The following is a 24,537-nucleotide window of genomic DNA, read 5'->3' as shown; positions in this document are numbered from 1 at the left end:
GTTTGTAATTGGCTTTCCAGCATAAGTACCACCATTTAGCAGTAAATAGTTATCTTTCTATTCCCTTCTTACATTTTAACTACACTTTATATTTTACAAAGGTTTAGAAAAGAGAGGAAATTGCTCAACAAGGATGTGTCCCAGATATCATACTTATCTTTTAATAACTACATAAATCAACTTTTCTATTCTTTTAATATTCTGTTTCCCTCCAGGTCTTTTTCTTTATGTCTTATGTCCCTTTATCAAACTTCCTTAGCCATCTTAGTTGCTTCTTCCTTCATCTTTCCTGCTGCTGTAAAAATTTTCCCAGTGCATTTCTTAATGTTTTTCCCCCTTATTGAGATCCTGCACTGGGGTTTTCACTCCTGTGTTCTTCATATCTGTATAAACAAAAAAAGATCGTAGTGTATCTATTCCTTCTCCCCATTGCTAGCTGTCTTTCTGTAGACTTTAAAAAAGATCAAAATACTATAGCACTAAAGATACAGAAATACTTTGGTGAAATATATTGGACCAGTAATGGGAGAGCTGGTGCCATGGATAAAAGGAGGTAGTTTGCAGGTGGAAAAATGAAATGTTCAAAGCATAAGACCCTAAGACTTTGCTGGGATCTAAGTATGCTCAGGAGCTCTGAAAAATCAGGCCACTTTTTATCTACTAGCCTAATGCTATGCACCCAGCTGTGAAAATGTTGCTGTAGGAATGTGCCTGACAGACCCACTGCTGCAGTGTGCGAGGGTACCCCAGGCAGCAGGAGCTGAGCCCGCTCGGGTGCTGGGAGCCTTTTGCTGCTGATGTCCATTTTCAAATGTGGGTGCCTGGAGTGTATTAAGGCACCTCATTGAATCAACTCTGGACCCAAACCTGTTTGTAACCACAGCCAGTGGGAGCTCGAGCTTGAAGTCACAAGTGCTTGGAAAAGCCAAGTCACTCTTCGAGGTGGCGGTGCAGTCAAATTTGTTCCCCAACACTGTGGCGGCTGCCCCACAATAGCGTGGCTGTTGCCCCACATCTCCTAGCAGCTGCCAAAGAAAAAAGGATAAGGAACTGCTAGTGCATTGTCAACAGCACTGTGAGAGTCAGCACACCAAAATTAATACCATCTGTATCCCAATTAAATTCCACTGCTTGTGACAGCGTGCACCACACGCAAGTATGGCATTCATTCAAGAGAGTGCAGGGACTCTGTGCCTTTTCTGTGAGCGGGCATGTGGCAATTGTTGCATATTCACAGTGGAAAATAAATGTAATTGATTTTGTCTAATAGCCACAGGTAAGATAAAAACCTCAGTTTTCATGCACTGACCTTCACAAATGAAGCACGCCAGGTTTGGCTCCCCTTGTTCTTGTTACAGCCAAAACGTGGTGGGAGTTCAAACTCTAGCTGGGATATTAATTCTAAGAGAAAGAAATGGTCTCAGGTGCTGCAGACCCCTTTGTCATTCAGAAGATGAGCAGAGTGTTGGCAGAATCATGCCATGACTGTTTTGTTTTCAGCTGGTTTGATTTGGATTTGTTGGCTGCCCTCTGCCCTGTGTAACTCCATGAAGCGTTTAATCATACAACTGTATTCAGCTTGGGCAATAAAAGCCCACACCAGTTCTGGTATTAATTGATTTTGGAAGTCAGCAGCTGGACTGAAAGTTACCATCAAGCTCCAGAAGTGAGAGCCTGATTCAATTGCTGGGTTTACAGAATGGGTTTGAACATTTGGCAGACCCTCTTTGGGGGACAGTTGTTGCTAGTGGTGCGTGAGAACTCTGGAAGCCCTCCTTTGCACAGTTGGATCATTAATAATACAGGCTAAACTGTGAACTCCTAATTGTCAGGCAGGTTGGAACGGGGTTATCACTTACAGGCATCAACAAAATTGATTATTAAGTGCCGCATGGTTGAAGCAGGACCTCACAGCTTGCAGGCTTCTTCCTTGGGCTGTGGGCAAGGGCAGCAATGCTGAATGACAGAAGAAGGATGCTTTTATTAGCAGTTCTGGCGCTCGCTGTACACTTGCAGGGGGGTGGGAGAGCTGAGAAAAAGGCAAGTGCAAAAAGCAGGAGCAAGCCTTTACTTGAGCGGTGTGAAGACTGCACGGTTTGGGCAATCCAGCTGCTCTGCAGCTGTGAAGAACCTTTAGTTTGAGCCAATGCTGAAACCGAGAGGGCAGAACAGCATGTGTACATACACATGCACATGTGAGTGTGTGTGCATGCACATATGTGTAAGCATGTGTGCTTGGATGGAAAGCTGAAACAGAGAGTGTTGTCTTGAACTGGCTCGACCAGGTGACATTAATTGCACAGACTCTGTTTGTTCCTTTGCCTTTCCAAAAAGGCACCAGTATGCTCAGAAAAATTAAACTGGTTTTGTATCTTGTTGGTGTAAAGGATGGAAAGTGAAATCAGATAATCTTCAGCAGACCCTTGTGTGCTCCACTGTGTTTGATTTGCCTTGTAAGGTAAGCGCCTGACTAGGGGGAGGGCTGCCATATAGCAGAGCTTTATAACACTAAAGGAAGTAAATTACTTTGTTCTGGTCTCAGATAAACAAGTAATTATGATAAACTAATAGTTTTGGTGCTCTTTTGTCCCTGCCAGAAAAAAATCCTAACCCTTTTTCTCTCTGTTGCTGATGCTGTGATTTCAGGGTATCAGATTGCCTACCGTCTGGCCAGCAGCAGCCCTAACAAGTTCACGACGGTGGAAGTTGGCTCGACAGTCAGTCAGTTTACTGCTACAGATCTCACCCCTGAGTCAGCATACATCTTTCGGACATCTGCCAAGACCAGACAGGGCTGGGGGGAGCCTCTGGAAGCCACAGTGATCACAACAGAAAAAAGAGGTAATGCTTGCAGCCACAGGTTGAGGTACTTTCTGTTGCATGCCTTGGAGCCTGTGCTGCACTTAGGGGAATTTTAATAACAGGCTAGAGCCTGTGCACCTCCTCCTTCTCACCCCATAAACCTGCCCCAAACCATAGCAACATCGTGATTTGAGAAACCTGGTGAGCAAGACAGACTTTTATGAGACACAGTTCTTCTAACCTGCCGGGCTGTTGGAGATTGATTTTTCCATCAGCTGCTATATTGGCCATATACAGCCTCCTTCTGCAGTCAGATCTTTTTTTCAGGTCTCTCAGTTTCTAGAAAGATTGCAATCTTAAGAAAGTAAGTGATGGATGAATTATATTGATTAGGGAACACAAAATGAGAGGTGGTGCTGTTGCAGGATTTCTCTACAGCTCCTCCATTGTACCTCAGTCCTGACCTAATGTGTGGGTAATTACTCTGGCCTTTCACTGCTGCACACTGGAGCAGAGTGTTTGTATCTGTATTGCCCAGAATTTTTCTGCTTCTTGCATCAGCCATAAAATGGTTATGTGCATTCTGAATCTCCAATCAAATTCTGTTCTGTAGGGAACCTACTTGAATAAAACAGGAGTTACATGTGTATGAATGAAACCAGATGCTTAGACACCAAACGTATCAAAATGTGAAAGACATATAAGGTATTACAGAATCTGGTCTGCATCACTGCTTGTTTCTAATGCTTTGGCTCAATTCTTCAGTCTTAGAACAGATGTCTACAGCTGCCAGTTAGAAAAATTATATTTTCTACTTGCGTATGAAGATTTTTATTTTTTTTTTGATTCAGAACTAAAAGAGAATATATTGGTAGAGAACAGGAGCGTGGGTTTTCCTCTGGTCTTGTACCATACGCCATGTTCCACTGCAAAGCATGTATCTGGTCTCCTGAGCTGGCAAAGTCAAAACTAGCCAGGGTAACTTCACCAGCATCACTCCCTTGTGCATCACTGGATTTTGTGCCGCGTGCTGCTCTGACCCATTGTGCTGTCTGGATATTGATCTTTAAGAAAACTTTTCTCTCAAAAATTAGAACCATGCAACTTTTGTGATTTTAAAAATCACGGTTCGGAGAGAAGCGTACTTCAGCAGCTAACTAGGGCAGACCCCCATAGACATCTTTCAACTATTATTAGCACTTTTGCATGTGATTGTGTGCCTGGTCTTGGCTCTTGCCCAAGTCTTGCTCTACAATATAACCAATTATATTTACTTTTAGTTCTTAAAATGTGCCTACTAAGCAATCTCTTGGTTTAAGTCCTTTCCACACCTTACAAATCGTTTAGTGCAAGAGTAAGGATTTCCCATGCTATTTGCCCACAATGTCTTCCTTATTATTTTCCTATAACACTTCAAAGAAGTGAGGACATCGGCCTGATGTTCAACCACCAGCAGTGAGGACCTGCGGGGTGCATTTCAACTACTTCTGGCCTGTCTGGTTGGTGTTAAAATTCCCACTGGCATAGCTCTCCAGGTCATGTGCAGCCTTCCCAGTGCATAACAGTGCAGTCCTTAGAGAAAGAACCTCTAGAGCTGTGTTAGGAAACTTAAAGTGCCTCTACTAAAGATACTGTCCATCAAAGAGATTTATCAGTTCAGGGTTCCTTCCACCCCTGTCTGATTGCTGTCAAAGTGGAAGTTTAAAGTCCAACATGTGGAAGTTTTAAAAAAACCCACCATGCCCAATAATGTGAATACTCAAAGCTCAGAGCCTCTCCTTTTCAAAAAATGTGCTCAGATTTCCCAGACTGTGCACAAGCTGTTGCTGGATACACAATAGCTCAAGGCAGAACTCCCAGCTCCGCTGCAGGAACAATGATCCCTCGTTGTTATCAATGCTTTAGGGTTATCTTGAATAGGCAAGTCATAGTATAAAATGAACGCTTTCTCTTTTTGATGGATGTCTCTGCTGTGTCTCTATGCGTGCTACGGAACCAAGTCCCAAGGCACTGAGAGTTAACTGAAGTGATCCCGTATGTAAAGTGTAGAGAGAAGAATGTGTAATCTCACATCAGCAAGGTTGATATGAGGGGATGATAAAGAAATTTATCCAGTACAGCTATTTGGCTAAGTAAATAAACAAATAAACCTGAAACTTCTAGACATGATAGTGGGTATTCTAGAGTGAAAAGACATTTAATTTCCATTAATAAAAATGCATTGAATGTCCTTGATATTAAGGTAGGAAGGCCCAAATATTCCCTTGAAAATTACCAAAATTGGTCACTCCTGTTTGTTAAATTTCTTGGATAATCCCAATATAAATTTTTACATTTTACAGTGATACCTGTGATTTACAGATCCCAAGTTGTGTTGTAGCTGTATTGTCCAGTGGTTCTTCTGTAGTGTTTTGAATCTACATAGTGGTGTGATACCATTCGGAATAACCAACACCAGTGATGCGGGCAGAACTGAATCAAAAGATGCAAGAAATTAAAAGTAGTCCATTCAGTCATATGGTCTGGCCTTACATTCCTGCACAAACAGCTCACCTTAACATTTTCTTGTGGCTAAACTTCCATAAATAAACTCTTTATACTAATGTTTTTGTACAAACAGTCAGGAAGTGTATGTTGCAATACAGGAGATTTTAAGATCTCCCATTAGCAGCAGAAGGAAACCAGATCATGGGAGACTGACTGCAAGATCTGACCTGCCCAAAACTGCAAGCTGGTTAAAGCTTATCAGCAGAGAGTATTAAATCCCTGCACGACAGTCGCTTCCTCTGGTAGAATAACCCTGAATACCTGTCTCAGCCTGTCAGTGTAAGGCATTGACCTTTTGCATTGTACTCCGGCTCGCAGGCTGCTGGCACCGAGGGCTTCCTACAGCTAATAGCTTACAAATCTTTGGGCACTGATGTCAGCAAGAGCATGCTGCAGAGAAATGCCAAAACATACAGGAAATGGTTTTAGGGGATGGCAGGGAAATGAAGTGCTCGCCATACAGAGCTGTGAGGAAGCAGGCAGGCAGAGGTGTGTTTATGGAAACAAGTGCTGATGAAGTTGAATTGAATTGCTTCTCAAAAGCAAGTCACTGCGGTGTCTCCAATCAATTTCTGCTTTATTACATGCCACACATTTTAATCAAAATCAATAATCTTCATGATAAACAATTAAACAATTATTCCTCACTCTATAGAGTTTCTCTATTGAAATCGATGGAGTGCGGAGACACAGTGACGGGAAAGGAGATCTATATTGAAACAGTTGGGGATTGGCATGCTTACACTTGCATTACCATTCCCTGCCTCATCTAAAAGGTGTACGGTTAATTACTCTGGAGACGTCTCCCTCAGCATTGGCACTGGCTGGTTTGACTTTGCAGGTTCAAGGTTAGTGGATACGAAGGGAAGAATTGAGGAGGTCTGGAAGTGAACTGCAGCAAGTACTCAAGCCCCAGCTCTGCGCTATCTCCAAGCTGGGGTTCAGAAGCAGCAGCAGCAGGAGCTGCTGATGGTTCCCAGTTCCTTGCCAGAGAGAGCTGGTGCAGAAATTCAGTATCGGCTGTAAGTCTGCTACACAACAGCCTGTTCCAGCTCATCCCTTCCTCTTCATGCCTCAGCTGGGAAGCAGCTGGTGGAAGAGGATGCTACAAAGCACAGAGAGAACATAGTCCCATGGTACCAAGTAGTAAGCACAAGTTAAAAAGTGAACTAGTTTACAGGCAAATTCTGTCAAAAGAGCATCGCAGCTAGAAGCATACCTGAGTTTCATTAAAGATTTCCTTGGTTTGCTTGGCTGCTGGTCCTAATGGTTCTTCCTTAACATGCCAGGCTAAGACCCACCCCCCCACTCCCCCCCAAGTCTGAGGTCTGTTGCTAGGAATGTGTATATTCAATGGTGACCTTTTAGGCAGGGAGATAAGAATCAGTTTTACTGCTCTTATTTGCAGTAAAAGGTTAAGAAATGACTTGTATACTTCATGGGGCAAATCTGAAAGTTCACTCTTCTGTGGCATTACTACTATGAAAATCTGATCAGGCTGCCACGTTTTATGTGAGCTTGAATTTCCTCTCAAAGCAGTGCCAAATTATGGTTTAATTGCAGAACGACCAGCACCTCCCAGGAAGGTGATGACCCCCCAGAGCGATGTGTCGTCACGGAGTCTGCTGTTGAAGTGGGTCCCTGGAAGTGATGGATCTTCACCAATACGATATTTTACAGTGCAAGTGCGAGAACTGCCAAATGGAGACTGGCAGACCTACTCCTCTTCCATCAGCCACGAGGCAACATCCTGCATTATTGAAAGGTACCATATGATCCCAGGCTAGCACAAGAAATCCCACAGTTTCCACTTCCATCAGTTAGGAAGCTAAAGCAAGCATCGTTCAGCTTCACAGTCTTTTTGGGGGAGAGAGGTTAAGTGAGGTCATTGCTCCTATTTTAGAGGTGGTGTTATGAACAGCAGTTGAGAGTTTTGCTGAAGGTCATGCAATAAATCTAATTAAAGTTGGATGGCAGTGCCTCTTTTTGAAGCCCTTCCTGAAAGCTCAGCACCGTAGATAACGCTGCTCAGGCTGAACCATATGTAGCTACACAATGCTCTGTAAAATACAACTGGTTAAAAATCCTTTCAGTAGTGACTGATGTTAAAATCCACTTTCAATGCTGCATTGCAATTATCTCTATATAAGCTCTTCCAGATGAAATGAGAACCATTTTTATCTGTATTTTCCATACCGAAGTTTATAGATAGCATCGGAATGTTTAAACTTTGTTATTCAGGGTTCATTATATCCTCAGCGATGCTGCTGTAATTAAAGTCCTTGTAACATCCGTAAAAGCGATTGAATGTCTATGAGAAGGTACTTGTTTTGCTGTCCATTTCCTCTGTTGACGAGCTAGTACAAATCAGATTAATTCTAAAGGACCATGAGCTTTCGAGAATCAAGTATTCAAAGCATTCACATACAGATTTTTCAGGTCTCTTATAAAAACATCAGTGGCTATGGTATATGGCAGCTCACTGGTCACGTGCCAGAAGATACAGATACAGTGCTAGTTTTATCTAACTGTGAAGAAAAAAGAAAAGTTGACAATTATGGGTACAAATATAGACCTGATTCATTGACCTCAGAGGTGTTATACTCACCCTGAATTATACCCAGTATCCTTCCAGTCAAAACCTGTAAAATCAAGGAAACCAACTATTCATTTAGACTTGACATTGGCATTACTGAAAGCAAAAGATCAAGAAAGATAATTCATTATTCAAGTTGCTGTAGGTAAGTAACGGTGTCCTAATAGGGTGGCACTACTGAAAAAGATTTCTTCTCCCCCTTGCTAAAAGCATTTTTCTGTGAGCGTCCAGAAGAGGAGTACATGCTTGATGTGAGAGTGCTGCCCATCAGAATGCATTATCCCTTGATGTTTAATCATTCCTTACAAGTAACTTTACTTGGGTTTGTAGTCAGTGTTACATCTGCCAGCTGATGGCTCGACACTACCAATTAATTAGCTAAATCCCCTGTAACTTACAGCTCTGCATTTCCTATCCTCTGCATGTGAGTCAAAAGGCAACCTCCCCCACACCTTCCCCTGCCAAGCCAAGACAGAAGAATCTTTACGAAGGTTATGTCAGCTGGAAATCACTCTTTGCATATCTTAAAGCACTGCATAGATAAAAGAGCTGCAGGGAGCCTGTTGTTACTGTCTTTATTAAATAATCCAGGTAATAGCATTAATTTGCAATTTGGTAGGAATAAAATGCACTGATCAAACGGTATGGTCTAGAGGATTAGTGAGAAGGCCAGCGCTCTGAATTCCAGTGCCTGCTGTGCGCTGGCTGACCCTGGGCCATCACCTGCCTCCTCTCTACCTGTCAACCCCATCTGTGCTCTGAGGATGAGCTGACCCACAGATCTCTTTTGAGGCTATCTCAGGCAAACCACCTTGAAAGCCAGGTTTTGCATAGCCATGCAAAACTCAAACGACAGTACGTCTTGTCTTTTCCTACAAAACCCCAGTCGGAGGCTGCTCCATGAACTCCAACTTCATGGCTGTTTTCTGGAGCCCAGTTCAGCTACGAATCCATGCGTGTTTTCAGGAACTTCAGGTCAAGTGGAAATCTGAGAAGATGCTGATGGCAGCAAAGGTACAAACACCCCCACGTCATGAGGAAGCTGGGGGAAGCTGCAAAGAAAAGGCAACGTGGAGAAGAGACAAACTGCTCAATGACCAATGGGCAGATTCTCTGTAGAGGCTTGTTCTGAGGCAAGTTGTGATGATGCGGGGAGATTTCATTCCTCACTCTTATTTTTTATGTTCCACAGCTTGAACCCATTCACCTCTTACAAACTGCGAGTGAAAGCAACCAACGACATCGGAGACAGTGACTTCAGTGCGGAGACTGAGGCGGTCACGACTCTGCAGGATGGTAAGCGAGGAGGAGAGGCATGCTGGGGTCAGCGCCGTGGGATGGGCACTCCCTGGTGCTCCTGGGTTTGCCGGACCCACTGCAATGTGTTCTCCAGTGGGACCGTGGAGTGAAAATTCAACATCCAATGCGGTTTTGTTCATAGGAGATTGATACAGGTAGTAATGAGATGTGGCTGAATTAATAACAGGCAGCCTTAAGTGTCCTGCTGTGCCCTCTGATAATGAATCATACTTTCAGGAGTCTCAAAATGGAATTAAACTCCGTTTGATTGGCTTCCAAACTCTGCACTAACCATTATCTTTGCAGAAATTGAATAATTTACAAGAGATCATTAAAAATAAATGTAGAACCATGCATACATTTGAAGAAGTTTCTTCAATTGTTTTCACTTGCAATCCACATCAGTCTGCAATATGGCAAAATTGCTGAGGTATAAGTAAGAAAGAGTATGAAGCTCCTGGAAACATGAGCATTTAATGCTGCAGATCAGGGCTAATAAACTGTGAATGACATTGACAAGGCTTTTATTTTTAGCCTTAGAGATCAGCTTCTAATTCCTTGATTGTATAAAGTCAGCGCCTGAATGCAGAAGTAGCTCTGATGTCTTGAATGGAGAAAGGAACTCTGCAAGGTGTGAAAAAGCATCAGTATTTACCCTTAGCCTGGGAAATGTGGTAATACTGGGATACATAAATATATATATGCACATATATATGGTGCTAAGAATTAGCCAGTGTTTCATACAGCTCAAGGAATGACTGGTTAAATATGACATTGAGATATAAAAATAGGAAACAGTTTTACAAAGGAATGTTTAAAGAATGTGATCTTGGAATCAGAAGAACAGAGGACAGAGCTCAGGAGTGTCCTAAGTTAAACAAGAACCCATGTAATACTTGAATAATGTGCCTAGCAGCCTTTTAAAGACATCCTGACTCTCCACCTTCCTGAACAGCAGCTGCTGTATCGGTGCAGGCTGTAACTGGTACTAATGAGGCAGCACTGACTCACTGTTTCAGAATTTAAAATTTTATTTTCAATTCTCTTTGAATTTAACTACAGTGAATCCAGAGTTGTGCTTGGCCTCCTCATAATACTATGGGGAAACACTGTGAAAGCTTCTCACCTCCTTAACAAACTGAACATTTATTCTGCTGAGCAAACCTGGTGCTGCCACTAGAGCATTGCGCTGTGGAGGGCTGTCAGCTCCTGATAAGCCTTCCCTTCTTCGTATTTGAGCTGCTATAGTGTGTGTGTATGTGCTAAAGGCCATGGGCACAGGAATGGGTTAACCCATGGTAAATCAAGCTGTCCTAACTAAAATAATCTGTGACTATGTGACACAGACTCCTAAAACCAAGGTGGGCTTGCCCCAACAGTGGCAAAAATATAATGAAAAATTTGGGAGCAGTTTGCTTATTCTTTCAAGCGTGCATGCAGCTGGTTTAACTTCCTTTCAAATGTGTATCCAGTTGTTTGAGCAACTGGCATGCTGCAGCTTCCTCCAGATTTATGCCCTCAGCTTTTCTCTTATTCCTGCTGAAGTTGCCAAGGCCACGGGTAGAGCAAGGGATGTACGAGAAGTGGCTGCCTTCTGCCTGGATTGCAATATTCATATCCACTGCATTGCTTTTGAGACCTACCACATAGTAGGATAGAAGATTTTCTTCCGCAGTGAAGAAAGAGAATCTGATGAATAAAATCTCCCTGTTTTCCACCCTGTTGCTGTAACTGCTTTGGTTACCTTTTTTTTCTTGTTTAGTTCCAGGTGAACCACCCAGTTCTGTGTTAGTAACTCCCCACACGACTTCATCTGTCCTTGTGCAGTGGCAGGTAGGTAAAATGAAAAATTTTGATGTTTCTGGAACAATTTTGGGTTGCTTTGACTTGTTGACCCTAATGGTACATTGCAAGGGACATTTTCCTGAGCTGGAAGTATTGTAGTAAAGTTGAAGGGCTGCAGCTACCTCCTTATTTTCCTGATCTAGGCATATATTTTACCGATGGATGGAAATTTCTGGCAGTTGCTTTTACTTTGTTGCCTCATCAGGGAAAACTTGGGAGGTAAAGGAGTTTCTGTAGTGATGCCCAAGATCGTTACTTGCACTGATTCTCCTGTCCTTTCACTGATATCAATAGATGTGCATCTTTACATTGAAAACATTCGACAGAATGTGGCATTGGTAAAGATCAGGTAATCAAAAGCTCACTTTCGTTCACATCGCATACTGCCTTCTTCAGCTGCTGAAATAATCAGAAGCGCATGCTGTGCCTGAGATCCTGTTCATACCTTTGAGGAACTCCACATGCCCTTTTGGCTCTTTGAGGGCTAAAAATTGAGATTTCTTCAGAGAAAAGAAAGGAAGTTTGAGCTCTCCATATCTCTGAGTTGGATGTGAAAGTACTCATGCCAAGTCTGCGTTTTATATAGGCATTTCCTCTGCCTTCCTTTATCTTTCAATACTGGCCTCCTGGGAGATGCTGGAACATTTTGTGACCCAGTGCCTGAGGCTTCTTTTTGCGAAGTGAGCATTAATAGAGGGAACCCAGTGGGGTACTGCACGTTATCCATAACCTATCCTGGAAAGCCTCTGCCCACCCTGCTCCTGAGACAATGTCCCACAAACATAATAAGGATAACTTTGGACAGATTGCATTATAGTGAAAAATGTACATATGCGTTTACAGTACAGATGGGGCTCCTTGCATTTTTGGAAAAAAATATATGTATGAGGGTCTGTTTATTGCTATGCAGCAGCACTTTAAAAATATGCCTGGCTGTACTGCTGGGTTGCTGGCCCAAGTTCACGCAGCATAATACTAAGCAACAACATTGCTTACAGCATGTTGAACAAATAGAAGACATGTTGAACAGTTTTACCAAAGGAGTTATGGAGAGATGTAAATCTACCATCCCCACCTACAAATAAAGCCCACAGTGAAGGAAAAAAGTATACAAAGAGAGGACAAAGAGGATGTGAGGCATGATGTACCACAGAAATCATTCCCCCAATTGACTGATTATTGGTGTGTAGTTAATGTGAAATAGGTGGTTGTTTAGGTAATTGGATGCTTTTTATTTCATGAAAATGAAATGGGGTTGTTGTGCCAGAGCCATCTCAAGGGAGTTGTGGGCGATTATATGTCATTACTACATGTATATTAATAGGTCCTGGTAATTCAGCCGTACTATATTTTTCAAATAAACAAAAATCTTCAAGTCCCACAATAGCCTCCAATTAAGAGGAAGTTTCACAGCAGTGTCTGAGAAATAATGTAAACTGAAAACAGCAGTCAAGCTAAATGGGAGAGTAGATTTCCAAGCAAAGCTAAATTTTTAACTTTGAGCTGTGTTAATAATTCACAAAACAAACTCTAGATGCCCTATCTGTGCTTTCAGCTGCTTGGTCCAATCAGTCCATTATTTTTAAATTTAAAGTAGGGAGAAAATAAGTAATTTCCATTGAGGTCTGTTGTATCAATAATGCAAGGTTATTTCAAATGTGCAGGAGGATCTTACAATTAACATCAGGATCATGTACTGTTCTGCTTCTACCTTAGAGATAACAATTATTCAAACTTACATTTTAGTCCTTTTTTATTTTTATTTTTAAACAGCACAAAAATGTTTCTCTTACTTCTGTACAACATTATGGGTTGCCACTCATAATCATTTTACCTATTTCAGCAGATCCCTCAGGCCTTCCTACAAAATCCTAAGTAATCCATTACATCAAAAGCAGAATTTTGTCCATGAAAGACAGATAGGAAGGGGAAGACCTGACCTTTTAGCAGAGTACCCTTTTCAGGAAAGAATCATCATTTCCATGGCAAGGAGAAAGACAGTTTTCAAGCCATTTATTTTCTAAGCTTTCCTGTCGTAAATTTAAAGGAAGGAAAAAATGGAGAATCACATGAAAGCATAAGAAAACAATGCTTGCTATCAACAAATCAGTGTTGTACCACAATGAGGAAATAAGCTTTATCTTTTAGGCAGTTACATGACAGAGCAGGGAGTAACAGTCTCTTTCTCAGCTTCAGCAGTGTTTTTTCCTTTTAAGATTCTGTAGGATATTCCAGCTAAACTTTTTTTTTTTTTGTATTAATAGTTAAAATAGGAAAACACATTGAATCTTTCCAAGACAACCTTCCTTCTAGGTAATAATTAACTGAAATACAAATCCATGTAATGTTCACAGTATTTTTTTTCATTGTGTGAAGTTTATTTCCATGCTGGATAGGCTTTATTTTCTAGCAGCCTCTCTCCTCCTGTATGGTGATGCACTCAAGATGTATCTTGGTGGGACAGTGCCTCCCTTTACTATGTCTCTGGGGTAGGCAGCCCTCATGCTTTGTGCTGTGACTCCTTCCTGCCAGGACAGAGTGAGGCAAGGATACTGCCATGCCATCACATGCCCTTCTCTGCTAGGGCACAATCAGAGCTAAAGCAATTTCAGTATCATACAGAAAACAAAAGAGGAAAATCAGGATATTGGAAAAGAAAAAAAAAAAGATCATAATAGATATACTAGTAATTGCCAGTAAACCATATCTCATCTTTTCCACCTTGCAGAGGAGAACGTTTCAGCTGGTCCATGAGCGATCATGTCATCAGGCAGCCCTGGTAAAGGCTGTCACTTTGTTTGGTCTGTTTGCTCAGCCCCTTGGACCAGGGGCTCGATCTGAGACTAGGAAAGGCTGTTGTTCAAGAGGTTGATTTATTTGCCTTGTAAAATGGAATCTGAGAGTGAATATGATTGCCCTTTTTAAAATACATCACAGGAGTAAACACCCATGGGGAGAAGAACAATTTAACCCAAAAGGCAGTGTTAGCACAGGAACAAATGGTTATAAACTAGCTATGAATAATTTAGATTAGAAATTAGATGAAGGTTTCTAACAGCCCAAGTAGTGAGACTTGGAACAGCTTTCCAGTAGGAATACTGGGAAGCAGAAAAATCAGCTTGTTTTCTGGTGGAGGTTGCTCATTTGTGAAAAGGACTTTAAGAAGCTGAGTTTCTGCAGGCTTGAGGGCCTAGTCCTGATGATTCTTGAGGTCCATCACAATCCTCTATTCCTAGATCACTCTGCAATGCAGATGCTAAAAAATAGTGAAAGGTGGTCAGATCTTCTCCGGAGGATGGAGCATGATGGATTATGAAACGATGAGTGATGAAACCATGCAGAGCAAGTACAGCAAGATCTTGGGACTATTCGGATTGCTTTCAGCAGGCTCTGGGCAGGACAACTGCAAAAGAAGGCACCTTCTTGCAGAAGTTTCTGCTGCTTTTCCTGGTAGCTGTGTAGCTTTCTTATTCTCTGGTTCACATAATTTTCTTTTTTGGTTTCCATAAACTGTGATCTTTCTACTTAATTTCTTCAGCCCTCACCCAAAGCAAAGTCCTTTGCGCTGAGACAGGAGAGCCCTCTCTCTCCTCTTGCCATCATAATGAAGTAATGGAAAATTCTTGTCATTTATGGAAGTAGAATGCTAGGTTATTACCAAATGCCTTCCTCCTTTCCTGTAAAAATAATCTTTCTTCATTATAATTACATGTGATATTAACTCCCATTGTGACAGCGTTTCATACCACGGGTTAATTTTTCCACAATGGACAGAAGGTTTTCCTTAGTAAAGTTCTCAAGACTGCTAGGGATCTTTCTGGATTAAAGGCAAGATCATCATTAAAATCCTTTTCATTTATACTTTCAGCCCCTTAAATTTCAGTACAAGAATCTTTAGAAGATAAATGGCTCAGGGCATATTTTCTTCTCTGCAGTTCTTAGCCTGTATTAGACTCATGAGAGTAATTTTTTTCCCAAACACGAAGAATCCCTTTGCTTGCCTCTATTTAAGCAAGCCATTCAGACAGAAATCTCCTTTTCAGTGTACTGGTTGTATATCTTTATCTGAAGGAAGATGTGAGGGGCTGCTGAAGAATCCTTGCTGAGGTACTATGTCTTCGAGCATCTTCCAGCATGTCACAGAAGGAAAAAACCTCATCTCTGAGCCAGCCCAATGGCCATACTCCAACCTGTTATGGAGGACACCTGGGTTTGCCTGTAGGACTGGACTTATGCAACACACCAGAGTCCATCATACTGCGACTCCTCTGTAAATGCCTCTCTGAGGCTATTACACCTATTTTCATCTTCCTAATTAAATCCAGAATACATCAATTCTTTGTTATTTTCTCATCAGTCTTTCGGTAAAATAATGCCAAATGAAGAATGTTCTATGACTAGTCCCCAAGGAAAATAGTCACTAAAGAAATTCTGTCTTCAACAAAATAATTTCTTTTCATCTCGGAAGAAGTGAAATACTGGCTTGCTGTTCCACTGTTGGTGGCCAGCAACATGCATTTTCAGGGACATGCTTATTTATATTCTTTAACACACACAAGTTTCTGTGGACCAAGAAGGAAATTAGCTTATCTCTTAGTGTAGTGCATCAGGTATCAATTTTTAAGTAAAGAGCCTTTTGTAATTGCCACAGCTGAGTGGCAAAGCCATCATCAAAGTTGCCTTTAACTTGTTTTTTTCAAATTACACAGCCTTTGACCCTGTATATTATTAATGGCTATTTTCACCAGAGCGCACTGTGTCCCTTCTCACAGGACCGGTGTCAGCTACTGCCTGTTGTGATGGATGTTTGTTGCAATGCACATCTTAACAAGCCTGTTCTTCATGTGAATGTTTTCAGCCACCCAGAGTTGAGAGTCTAAATGGCTTGCTGTTGGGATATCGGATCTACTATCGAGAGCTGGATTACGACACTGGATCTGGAACAGAATCCAAAAGCATACAGAACCCTTCAGCTTTAAGAGCAGAGCTCACACGTAAGCCTGTGTTTCGAACCCTATAATATCCCAGAATGGTAATTCGTTGTTATACAAGACACTCTAGACCCTCTTGCCCCATGGAAATAACACACAATTGTGTCTAAGAATGCTGGGGATAATTTCGCTTTTACACAATCAGGGTGTAGATGCTGAAAAATGTTAGTAACTTGTGTCTGATCAGCATCACTTGTAAGGGTACGTGTTAATCTATGCCAGCATGCTTGAGTTGATGTTCTGTCCCCCATGTATCCTCTGATTTCCTGCTTTCCACTACCTCCATTTCGTGATTGCCCTGGTATACTTTGTTCAGCCATCAGACAAAAAAGAGGGACTTCATTTTCCTCAGCTCAGAACCTTTTTCTTTCTTGCTATTTTTAATAGTTTTTATAACTGACATTTTGTTTTTCTTTTTGCAGTATAAGAAAACAGCTGAGGAAAAGTTTTAAATAGAATTTTTACAATTTCAAAGTGTTTCTCCCTATTTTGGAAGAAAATAGCAAAAATGAGCACGAATTTTAAGGCGTATGCTTGCAATGTTAGTCACTGGGATTTTTGGCTCATGGAAAGAAGGTAGGGAGGTAGAGGAATAATAGCAAAATGAAAAGGATTTTTAGACAAAGGCTAGAAAGGAAATCAGAGGGAAGAATAGGCAGAATAAGATGATGGGAGGCAAAGATGTGAGCACTCAGTAGCCTGACTGGTATGGTCCAGCGATGAGACCTGCTCGTGGAGGGACCAGCTTTTGTCCTGTTTGATGTCAGTGGAATATTCAGAATAAGATAATACTCGCCCTAAGAGCAGCAGAATAGGGTTGACTGAGACTATTTTAATATCTTACATCACCTTCCATGTTTCCCTGGGCCCGTAAAAGTGGTTTCTACAAAAGCAGGAGTGATTTTTGTGGGGGTGCGGAAAAGTAGATGCTTTAAATATAACATAAGGACATAACTGACCTTGCTTATAAGATCAGCAATGAATGAGACTTCTCAGACTGTACAGGGTTTTAACCAGGGCAGAGTAGAGATGGAAATCTCCTATAGGTGTAGGTATGCGTAAGGGTTTTTTCCAGACAAAAGCTGAATGACTGACTATGTATATTATCATGAAATAATGACTTTGGATGCTCTCTAGTCTCACAAGCCAGGGAGTCATTGAAACCTACCGCTTTCCTCTCTTCCCTCTTCTTGGCTGGCCCTGCAGCTATGTTCCCAATAGCTGCAGAGTAGAAAAAAACATACTGTGTACCTCTCCAGGGAGTCAAGAAAGAGAGAAAGGGGGGGGAGTTAAGTGTATTTTAAGAGAAATTTCCTTCTTTCTCCTCATAACGTGACAATTCTCACCTTAGAACACCTCTGTTCCTCACTGACCTGTGGTTTTGCGCAGCTTAGCATATTATTACAATTCGCTCACAGCAGGAATATTGAATTCTATAAGTGAAACTGTGGGAAATCTAACACACATTTAAAGAAACGCGTCCTGTCCTATTGTAAGTGTTCGCTCTTTGTGGCCCATGTTCCAGGGCTTTACCCTGCAGCTCTTCAGGTTTCGAATTTTGCATGTTGAGAAATAAGGATGTAATACAGTGCTGAGTTTCCCCCCTAGAAATTGTTTAATTTTTACTCATTTGCTCCATTTAATCTAGGAGTCAGAACATTTCTATGTTGTATATTTGTGAGATTCTCTGTTTGAGGAGGAAATGAAACAGCCCCGTGTGAGGGAGATGCTTTTGATGTGTTACGAGAGAGTGATGTGATTTTATTGCCCTTCAAGGTATAGTCCTAAAGCTCACTGTGTGTGTGTGTGCTGCATCATTTGCCTCTGTCTCTGCTGTACATCATTTGCAATAACTATTTCCTTGCACTGTAACAAGCTTTCTGCTTTGCTTACCCTGAATAGCCCAAAGCAGCTTCAAGACAGTGAACAGCAGCTCTGCATTAACGACGTATGAATTAACACGTAAGTGCACATTGCCTTTAGATGAGACTCTTTATAATGGTTCAGAATACACTATAGGCAAACTCCTATGGTTCTCCTCAGTGGATCTAGCAGAAATCAACACAGATTAATGATTCTGCTTTCTTGAGTTTCTTTTTCTTTAAGCCTTTGCTTTCCCTACATCAAGAGACATTGATGATGCAAGTAGGTAGCTGTTGTAAAAATGTGGCTGCTGGGAAGGTAAAACATTATTGACTGTAACAACCCAGTATTGCTGACGCTAAATGAATTTTGATTCGCTTGCTACATATTTTGCAGTCCATCTGAGTTTAGCTGTATCACATCATTAGTCCTATGATTCAAGCATTGCGATGCTCAGGCATTCCATGGAGTAGGAGGCCAGTTTAGAGAGGGCCCAATGAATTTATGTGCATCTCCAGAGGTGTTTTCAATTGGAAATGAATAAAATAGCATTCGACAGAGTTAAAAGGCAAGTTGCTTTGTGGTGATGATGGTTCACTAGATAGGTTTTGCCCAAGGCTTTTGAGTCACAGATTGTGATGGGCTAAAAAAAAAAAAATGAAGCCCTATCCCCAGTGAAACTTGCATGCATGAACTCTCTTGTGTTCCATTTTCTTCCCCATCCAGTTAACACTAAAATCTCCCTTGTGGCTTTTCATAGCAGCAATTAAAGTTTCCCCGTACAAGCTGCCCAGTACTATATCCTATATATCTTACTAGTTTTTGTTTGTTTGTTTACAAACTTAGCATCATTATTGCTGATTTGCTTGCTACATGTTTTACAGTCCATCTGAGTTTAGTGGTATCACATAAAAAAATTAGTGATGTATCAGATATCATTTACAGTGTGCCTGACACTGGGTAATGATGCTGGACTCTGAGTCAGATATAGGAGCACGACACTTGTAAACACTTCCATGAAACTGAAATTAGATGGACCTGTATGATTAGGCTTATTGAACCTTACCAAACTGATGGCATACTGTCAGCCACAGAGTTAAGGGTACTATCCAATTCATAGATAGCAGAGAAAATTATTGGCAAAGGAAGAAATTTGGACCCCTGGCCATGCGTGTCTTAATTCAGTGCTCATTTAAATAGGGCAATTTATATTATTGATTGCTCTCTTACTCTAATTTCACGATTAAATATTGTCGAAGATAAATATTTCTGTTAGGATTGATTCTTTCATCCTGAAAATGCAAAATCTGAAACTGCTCAGGCGCTGCCCCCCCTAATGATGTTGACATGATTCTACTCCACCCTCGTTTGCATCTGCTAATTACCCTCATACAGTCGGGTTCTATAGATTTTTTCATGCTGTTCTGACTCTCCTACCTCATCTGTCAGAGTAGTTTCTGTAAGTCAGCAAAGGATTTGGTTGCCTGGTGGCCAAATGGAGTCCAGATTTCAAATTCTCTTTTCTCTCTGTGATTGATGTTCAGGCTGTGGTCTCCCTTTGAAGGAGAAAGATGCCTATGCGGTTCTTCGAATGGGACTCCAGATTCCCCACTCCAGATCATCTTCTGCACTCTGCTTCAGCTGTGACATTCTTGAGCAGTGCAGTTGCTACATGACTCCCTAGATGAAAGTCCCTGGGGTTAGGCAAAGGCTTGGAGCCGTGTTCTTTCCTACCAGTAGAGATCAAAAGGCGCCCATACACTGAACATTCCAAGTGAAGTCCTGCCTTTTTCTGTCATTAAGAATGACCTAGAGATGTTGCTGTAGGTAGTTACCCATCAGGAATGATTCCTTTTACTGGAGCAACACCATGAGGAAACACTGGAAAATTCTGCCATTTCTTTGTAAAGATCTTTCATAATTATGCAAAACCTGCCATAATGTATGAAATAAGGAAGGGTGGAAGTAGACATTGCACTATCGTACTGTTCTAATGCTATGTTTCACGTGAGAGAAGTCTGGTGATAAAGAGGTGATGGCATCTAAAAAATATCCATAATATAGTATAAATAATAGTATATAATACAATCTTTTACCTTTTCAGAGTTGAAGAAATACAAGAGATATGAAGTACTAATGACAGCATATAACGTAATTGGTGAGAGCCCTACCAGTACACCAGTGGAAGTGTTTGTGGGTGAAGCAGGTAAGTAAAAGGAAGATTAGGTGATTTTGTTTTTTAAAGTACCAGCATGTTTTAGTATTCTCCAGATAGTATTTAATATTTGTCCAGGAAAGAGATGATTTAAAAAATTCCCCAGTCATGATCACTAACAGTTTTTTGTAGCGTCCTCTCCTGGAATAGTTTGGCACTGATAGTTTCTTACTTTGAAAGCCAGTTGGTCTACACCAGTAAGGGGAGAAAGGGCATTTGAGAGAAAGAAGAGAAAATATTTTTGGAGTTGCAGGAGGATGACTGTTCATACTAAATTAGCTTGAGGGAAAAATTGACTCAAGTTAAAGAAGTGAAAAGTGGAGCACAGGAAAGCCACAAGGGAAAAGAAACAAAACTACAAAACAAGGGAGACTTGGAAAGCTGGTTCTTTTATTTTATCACTCTCTGTGTAGAGACGTTGCCTGTGCACCACACTTTGCTGTATTTTTATACTCTTGAAGTCAAGAAGACACTGTGTCTAGTTTAATGCTAGCTTTGGAAGCACAGATGATGATTACTCTCAGGAATATGCCAACTCTATAGCTGCATCCAGCCTCTACAGAAGCTGAGGGTCAGTGGCACTATTCATGCCTTTACTTATTATGGATCTAATGCATGAATCCAGGCTGTATTTATGAAATGTAACTAGCTGATCATTTTGAAATCCCTCCATTAGAAGGTCAGAAGCAGAAACCAGGATGAGACAGTTAACTAGACACTTCTTTGAATGCTTTGTGAAACAGGTGATTTTGCAGAGCCCAGATAACCCACAACTGAATCTGTTGTTCTCCGTAACTCTAGTTGAGAAGCACAGGACTGGAATAGCTGATGTCTTTCTCACAGCTACGACAGTGGTGCCGTATTTATGGTGACCCCAGCTGGAGAGAGGCTGGCACCAAAATAGTTGTTAGTTATGGTATCAATTTCTGCAGCAGCATCTTTTGAAGCTTCGAACAAGAATAGGCGACACGCACCCTCCTGTTGTTCAGTCTGCCACCGTGAACGAATCTGATTACACTTTTGTTCTTCTGTCTCAAGGCTAGGATGTAGAAGCTATCAAACCCAGTACTAATTCATTTTATTATTATTCATTAAATATTCTATTGCTCAAAACTAAGCAAAGTGCATTTTTTTTAAATGCTACTGCACATTTTTTTAAATTCTACTTAACCTTTTCATTTCAAATATGGTGTAACATTCACTATCTTTTTCTGAAAACATCATAAATTAATCAGAGCAGCATGGTTCTGGAGAGACAGCTGGCAATATTTACATTTTCTTTTTTCTAGTTTGCTGCTGCTCCAACTTACTTCTGCAACTGCAGCAAAGAAAGCCCCAAGTGGAGCCAACTGTATCTGGCTTCAAAGTACATTTTTGTTTCAGAGCTAAATATCTCACTGCTGCAAACAGAGCCAGCACATGCATTTGTACACATGTACACAGCACAGAAAATCAGCTGGGGAAAATGAGGAAATGCTGTTATATCGTGGTTTTTAATCCCATGGTCCAGGTCTCCATTATCGTAATTCAGACAGGGAACACAGCGCAATGGAAGGAGCCAAACTTGGGAGGAAACTGAGATATCCAAGAGGCTTTCTTTCACAGGCAGGGTTGGTACATCTGAAGTTGTAGCATGACTCAGATGTTTTTTTAGAGATACTGGATTTACCTCTGGTTAGGGACAATCCAGGTTCATGCGGTAGAAATGATGAATGTAGGATCTTCCTGGCGATTTTCACTCTTGTTGTGTGAAGTTATTATGCTTTGTTATATAACTGCCTCTTCCACCTCCAGAACTGGCTGTGATTTATACTGTGAGTAAAGTGATTGGAGCTGGTATTGCAATTTAAGTTTTAAATTGATTTGTGACACCTTTGAGTTAAAGCGTGCTGTGGAAATACAAGTTTTTGTTGTTATTGTTTGCTTGATGTTCTTACCCATGGTAAAGGCAGTTAAGCAGCAACCTGGAAAAAATGGGTCTGCTTAGCTTCAGCAATGGGGCATCCTTGTTAAAAATAGAGAAAAACCTTCCCAATAAACCACAAGTGCTGACAGCACAGGCATAGCACTGAGCACAAAATGACTGAAAGGGACCAGTCCCCAGTCTGAAGGCCCCAGATAACTTACATTTCAGTACTGTTAAACGGTGCTTCATTCTGCCGTAAGGGCTGCAGTAATTCTGGTAGGTGTGAGAACATTCCTCTTTTGGTTGTAAAAAGGAATATACAGCATGCACCTTGGGGGAAATGTGCTGGGTTTAGGCCAGCTCAGTCAAAATACCCAATTCTGTGCAGTTCTGGTGGGTGTTTCATACAGTGTGGGGCACCTGGAAATAATACTGACAGTTGATGTGCTGTTCAGCTTCTATGTCTGGTGTAGCCAGATGAGCAATGCAGAAGAGGAGTGTTTGTAATTCCTTCCTGCCCTCTTGCACTCTTCCTTGTTAGATTTGAAGATTTTTCCTATCATCGTATCTGGATTTTTACAATAAAAACTCCAGTAGGCAAAGGAGTTCCCTGACAAACTTGGGGGGAAAAAAAGCCATTAAAACCAACCTTCTGGCAGTTTTGCCAATCAAACAAGTAAAAAGCACCCTAATAGGGAGTTTCTCTCGAGCCCTGGAGTGCCGTTGAGCTGTACCCCAGCCCACAACCTCCTCAAGCAGCCCGAGTTCTCAGGTCTCACTTGCCTCTGGCTGATGGGCAGGGGGAAATTTTGGGAGGTAACAACCTGCTGGTAGGCAACGGGCCAGACATGAGTAGCAGACTTCTGTATCCTGACTTGCCTGGTGAAGAAGGGAGCTGGATGCAAGTGTTTTGTTTTTTTTATTTTTGCTACAGGTAGAGCAAAACCTTTTTCTTGTTACAGTAGCCCATAAGACCAAAGCCCCAGCAAAGGCTCCATTTTGAGTTCCACCTGGATGTTTGCAAAACTCACAGGCGTGGAGAGCAATTCTTCCCCATGTCAGGAGAGCGGGCTGGGAATCCCTGTGCTCAACGCAGCCGAGAAGGATGCGATGCCTGTTCAGTCTGAACAGAGTCTGTGTCCTTCCCCCACCTGCCTCAAGCACCTGGATCCCTCTCCTCGGTGGACCAGAAAATCCTCATCACATTGACTTTTTAGAGCTGGCTGCAGCTCTGCCCTGCTCATTAGAGAACCATGTGCATCTCCCGACAAATGACAGAAAAATTGAAAGCTGCCACTTGCAGAAATTAGGAAGGGAGTCGCAGGCCTGTCGGCAAGCCCCCTTCTTGCCTTGTTAATTCATTTAACAGTTCAGCTGTCAGGGATGCTGGCTTTGATTGGGAAGGCAGTGAGTGTTCAGCGAGAGGCTGGGTACTGATATTCATCCCAGCCCTAAATGCAGCTGCTACCAGAGGTGCTGTTCTGCTCGACTGAAATTAAGACTCTGTTAGAGCAGCCACTATATCAAGAGCATTATTCTACCAGGTCGCTGTCACTATCTGATTGTGTGGTGGGCTCTGGAGTTCAGTAGACTCCACTACCTGCATTTTAATTAAACAGAAATCACAGGTTTGGGGCAGGTGTGCTTCACCTAAATTGGGAAGGTGAATAAAATGGAAGGCGGTGATACAAATCCTGTGCTAATGAGCCTGCAGCATCCTGTGCTTCCCCCATATACTGCAAAGCTGTTCTGGATGAAAAATAGTGGAATTCATAATTTCTTACAGCAGCTGCTGCTGGATGAGAGCATGTGTGTGTGGAGAGGACAGAGCAGAAGGGTTGAAGTGCACCAAGAGACACTAGCCTTTAAACAGCTTCTAAATCCCTTTGTGTGAAGAGGGGAGTGATGTGTGTCATTATAACTGATGGTGACACTGGTGACCTTCAGAATTCACCAAAACTGATAAAGGCCGGTTTGTTGTTGTTGTTGTTGTTGTTTTTAATAATGATCTCTGAGAGCTGGTTCTGCAATGGGAAAGGGAAGGAGTAAAAAGAGCTGGAAGACAGAGACTTCTTAGAAGTCCTTCATTGAAATGCCACCTTGGCTGCTAGCATCATTTTTTGGAAAAGCAGGTTTCCTGGCCATCTCACTTTCTTCAAAGTGAAACTGTAGCCTGGAAAGGAACAGAAGTGGGACAGGGGCATGACTGCTTCTTACATCTCTTTTCTTACGTCTTCAGAAACTTGAGTTTACCTCTTGCTGCCAAGCTTGCAGATGCCAACACAGATTTTCCACCGTTATCTGAAATTATTTTCATCTGCCCTCCTGCCTGTGGCTCCACAGGTGTTCCTGGAGTTCCCAAACTTTATTTTGTCCACCTGTAGCTGACACATGGAGGGAAATTCTGCTCTGCCAGTAACTCAGAGCTGCCTGGTCATCTCCAGCATTTTACAAGCAAGGAATAGAAACCATC

At 41.8% G+C, this 24,537-nt stretch overlaps 1 protein-coding gene across 4 annotated transcripts in view; it reads left to right on the top strand.

Moving 5' to 3' along the window:
- SDK1 (sidekick cell adhesion molecule 1) overlaps nt 1-24,537 on the top strand; it is a 417,651-nt gene that overhangs the window by 348,629 nt on the left and 44,485 nt on the right. For 2 of the 4 annotated variants that reach the window (XM_074886027.1, XM_074886026.1), the window contains 7 exons: nt 2,647-2,841; nt 6,913-7,114; nt 9,138-9,241; nt 11,007-11,077; nt 15,948-16,083; nt 17,983-18,042; nt 20,048-20,149. In XM_074886027.1, the coding sequence (XP_074742128.1) occupies nt 2,647-2,841; nt 6,913-7,114; nt 9,138-9,241; nt 11,007-11,077; nt 15,948-16,083; nt 17,983-18,042; nt 20,048-20,149 (870 nt within the window). The remainder of the gene's footprint in view (nt 1-2,646; nt 2,842-6,912; nt 7,115-9,137; nt 9,242-11,006; nt 11,078-15,947; nt 16,084-17,982; nt 18,043-20,047; nt 20,150-24,537) is intronic. The other 2 variants (XM_074886028.1, XM_074886029.1) reach the window with 2 other exon arrangements.

This window comes from Strix uralensis, chromosome 16 (genome assembly GCF_047716275.1).
Source record: "Strix uralensis isolate ZFMK-TIS-50842 chromosome 16, bStrUra1, whole genome shotgun sequence".
Taxonomy (NCBI): domain Eukaryota; kingdom Metazoa; phylum Chordata; class Aves; order Strigiformes; family Strigidae; genus Strix; species Strix uralensis.
Note: the sequence above shows the minus strand (reverse complement) of the source record. Positions and strands in the feature narration are given on the sequence as shown.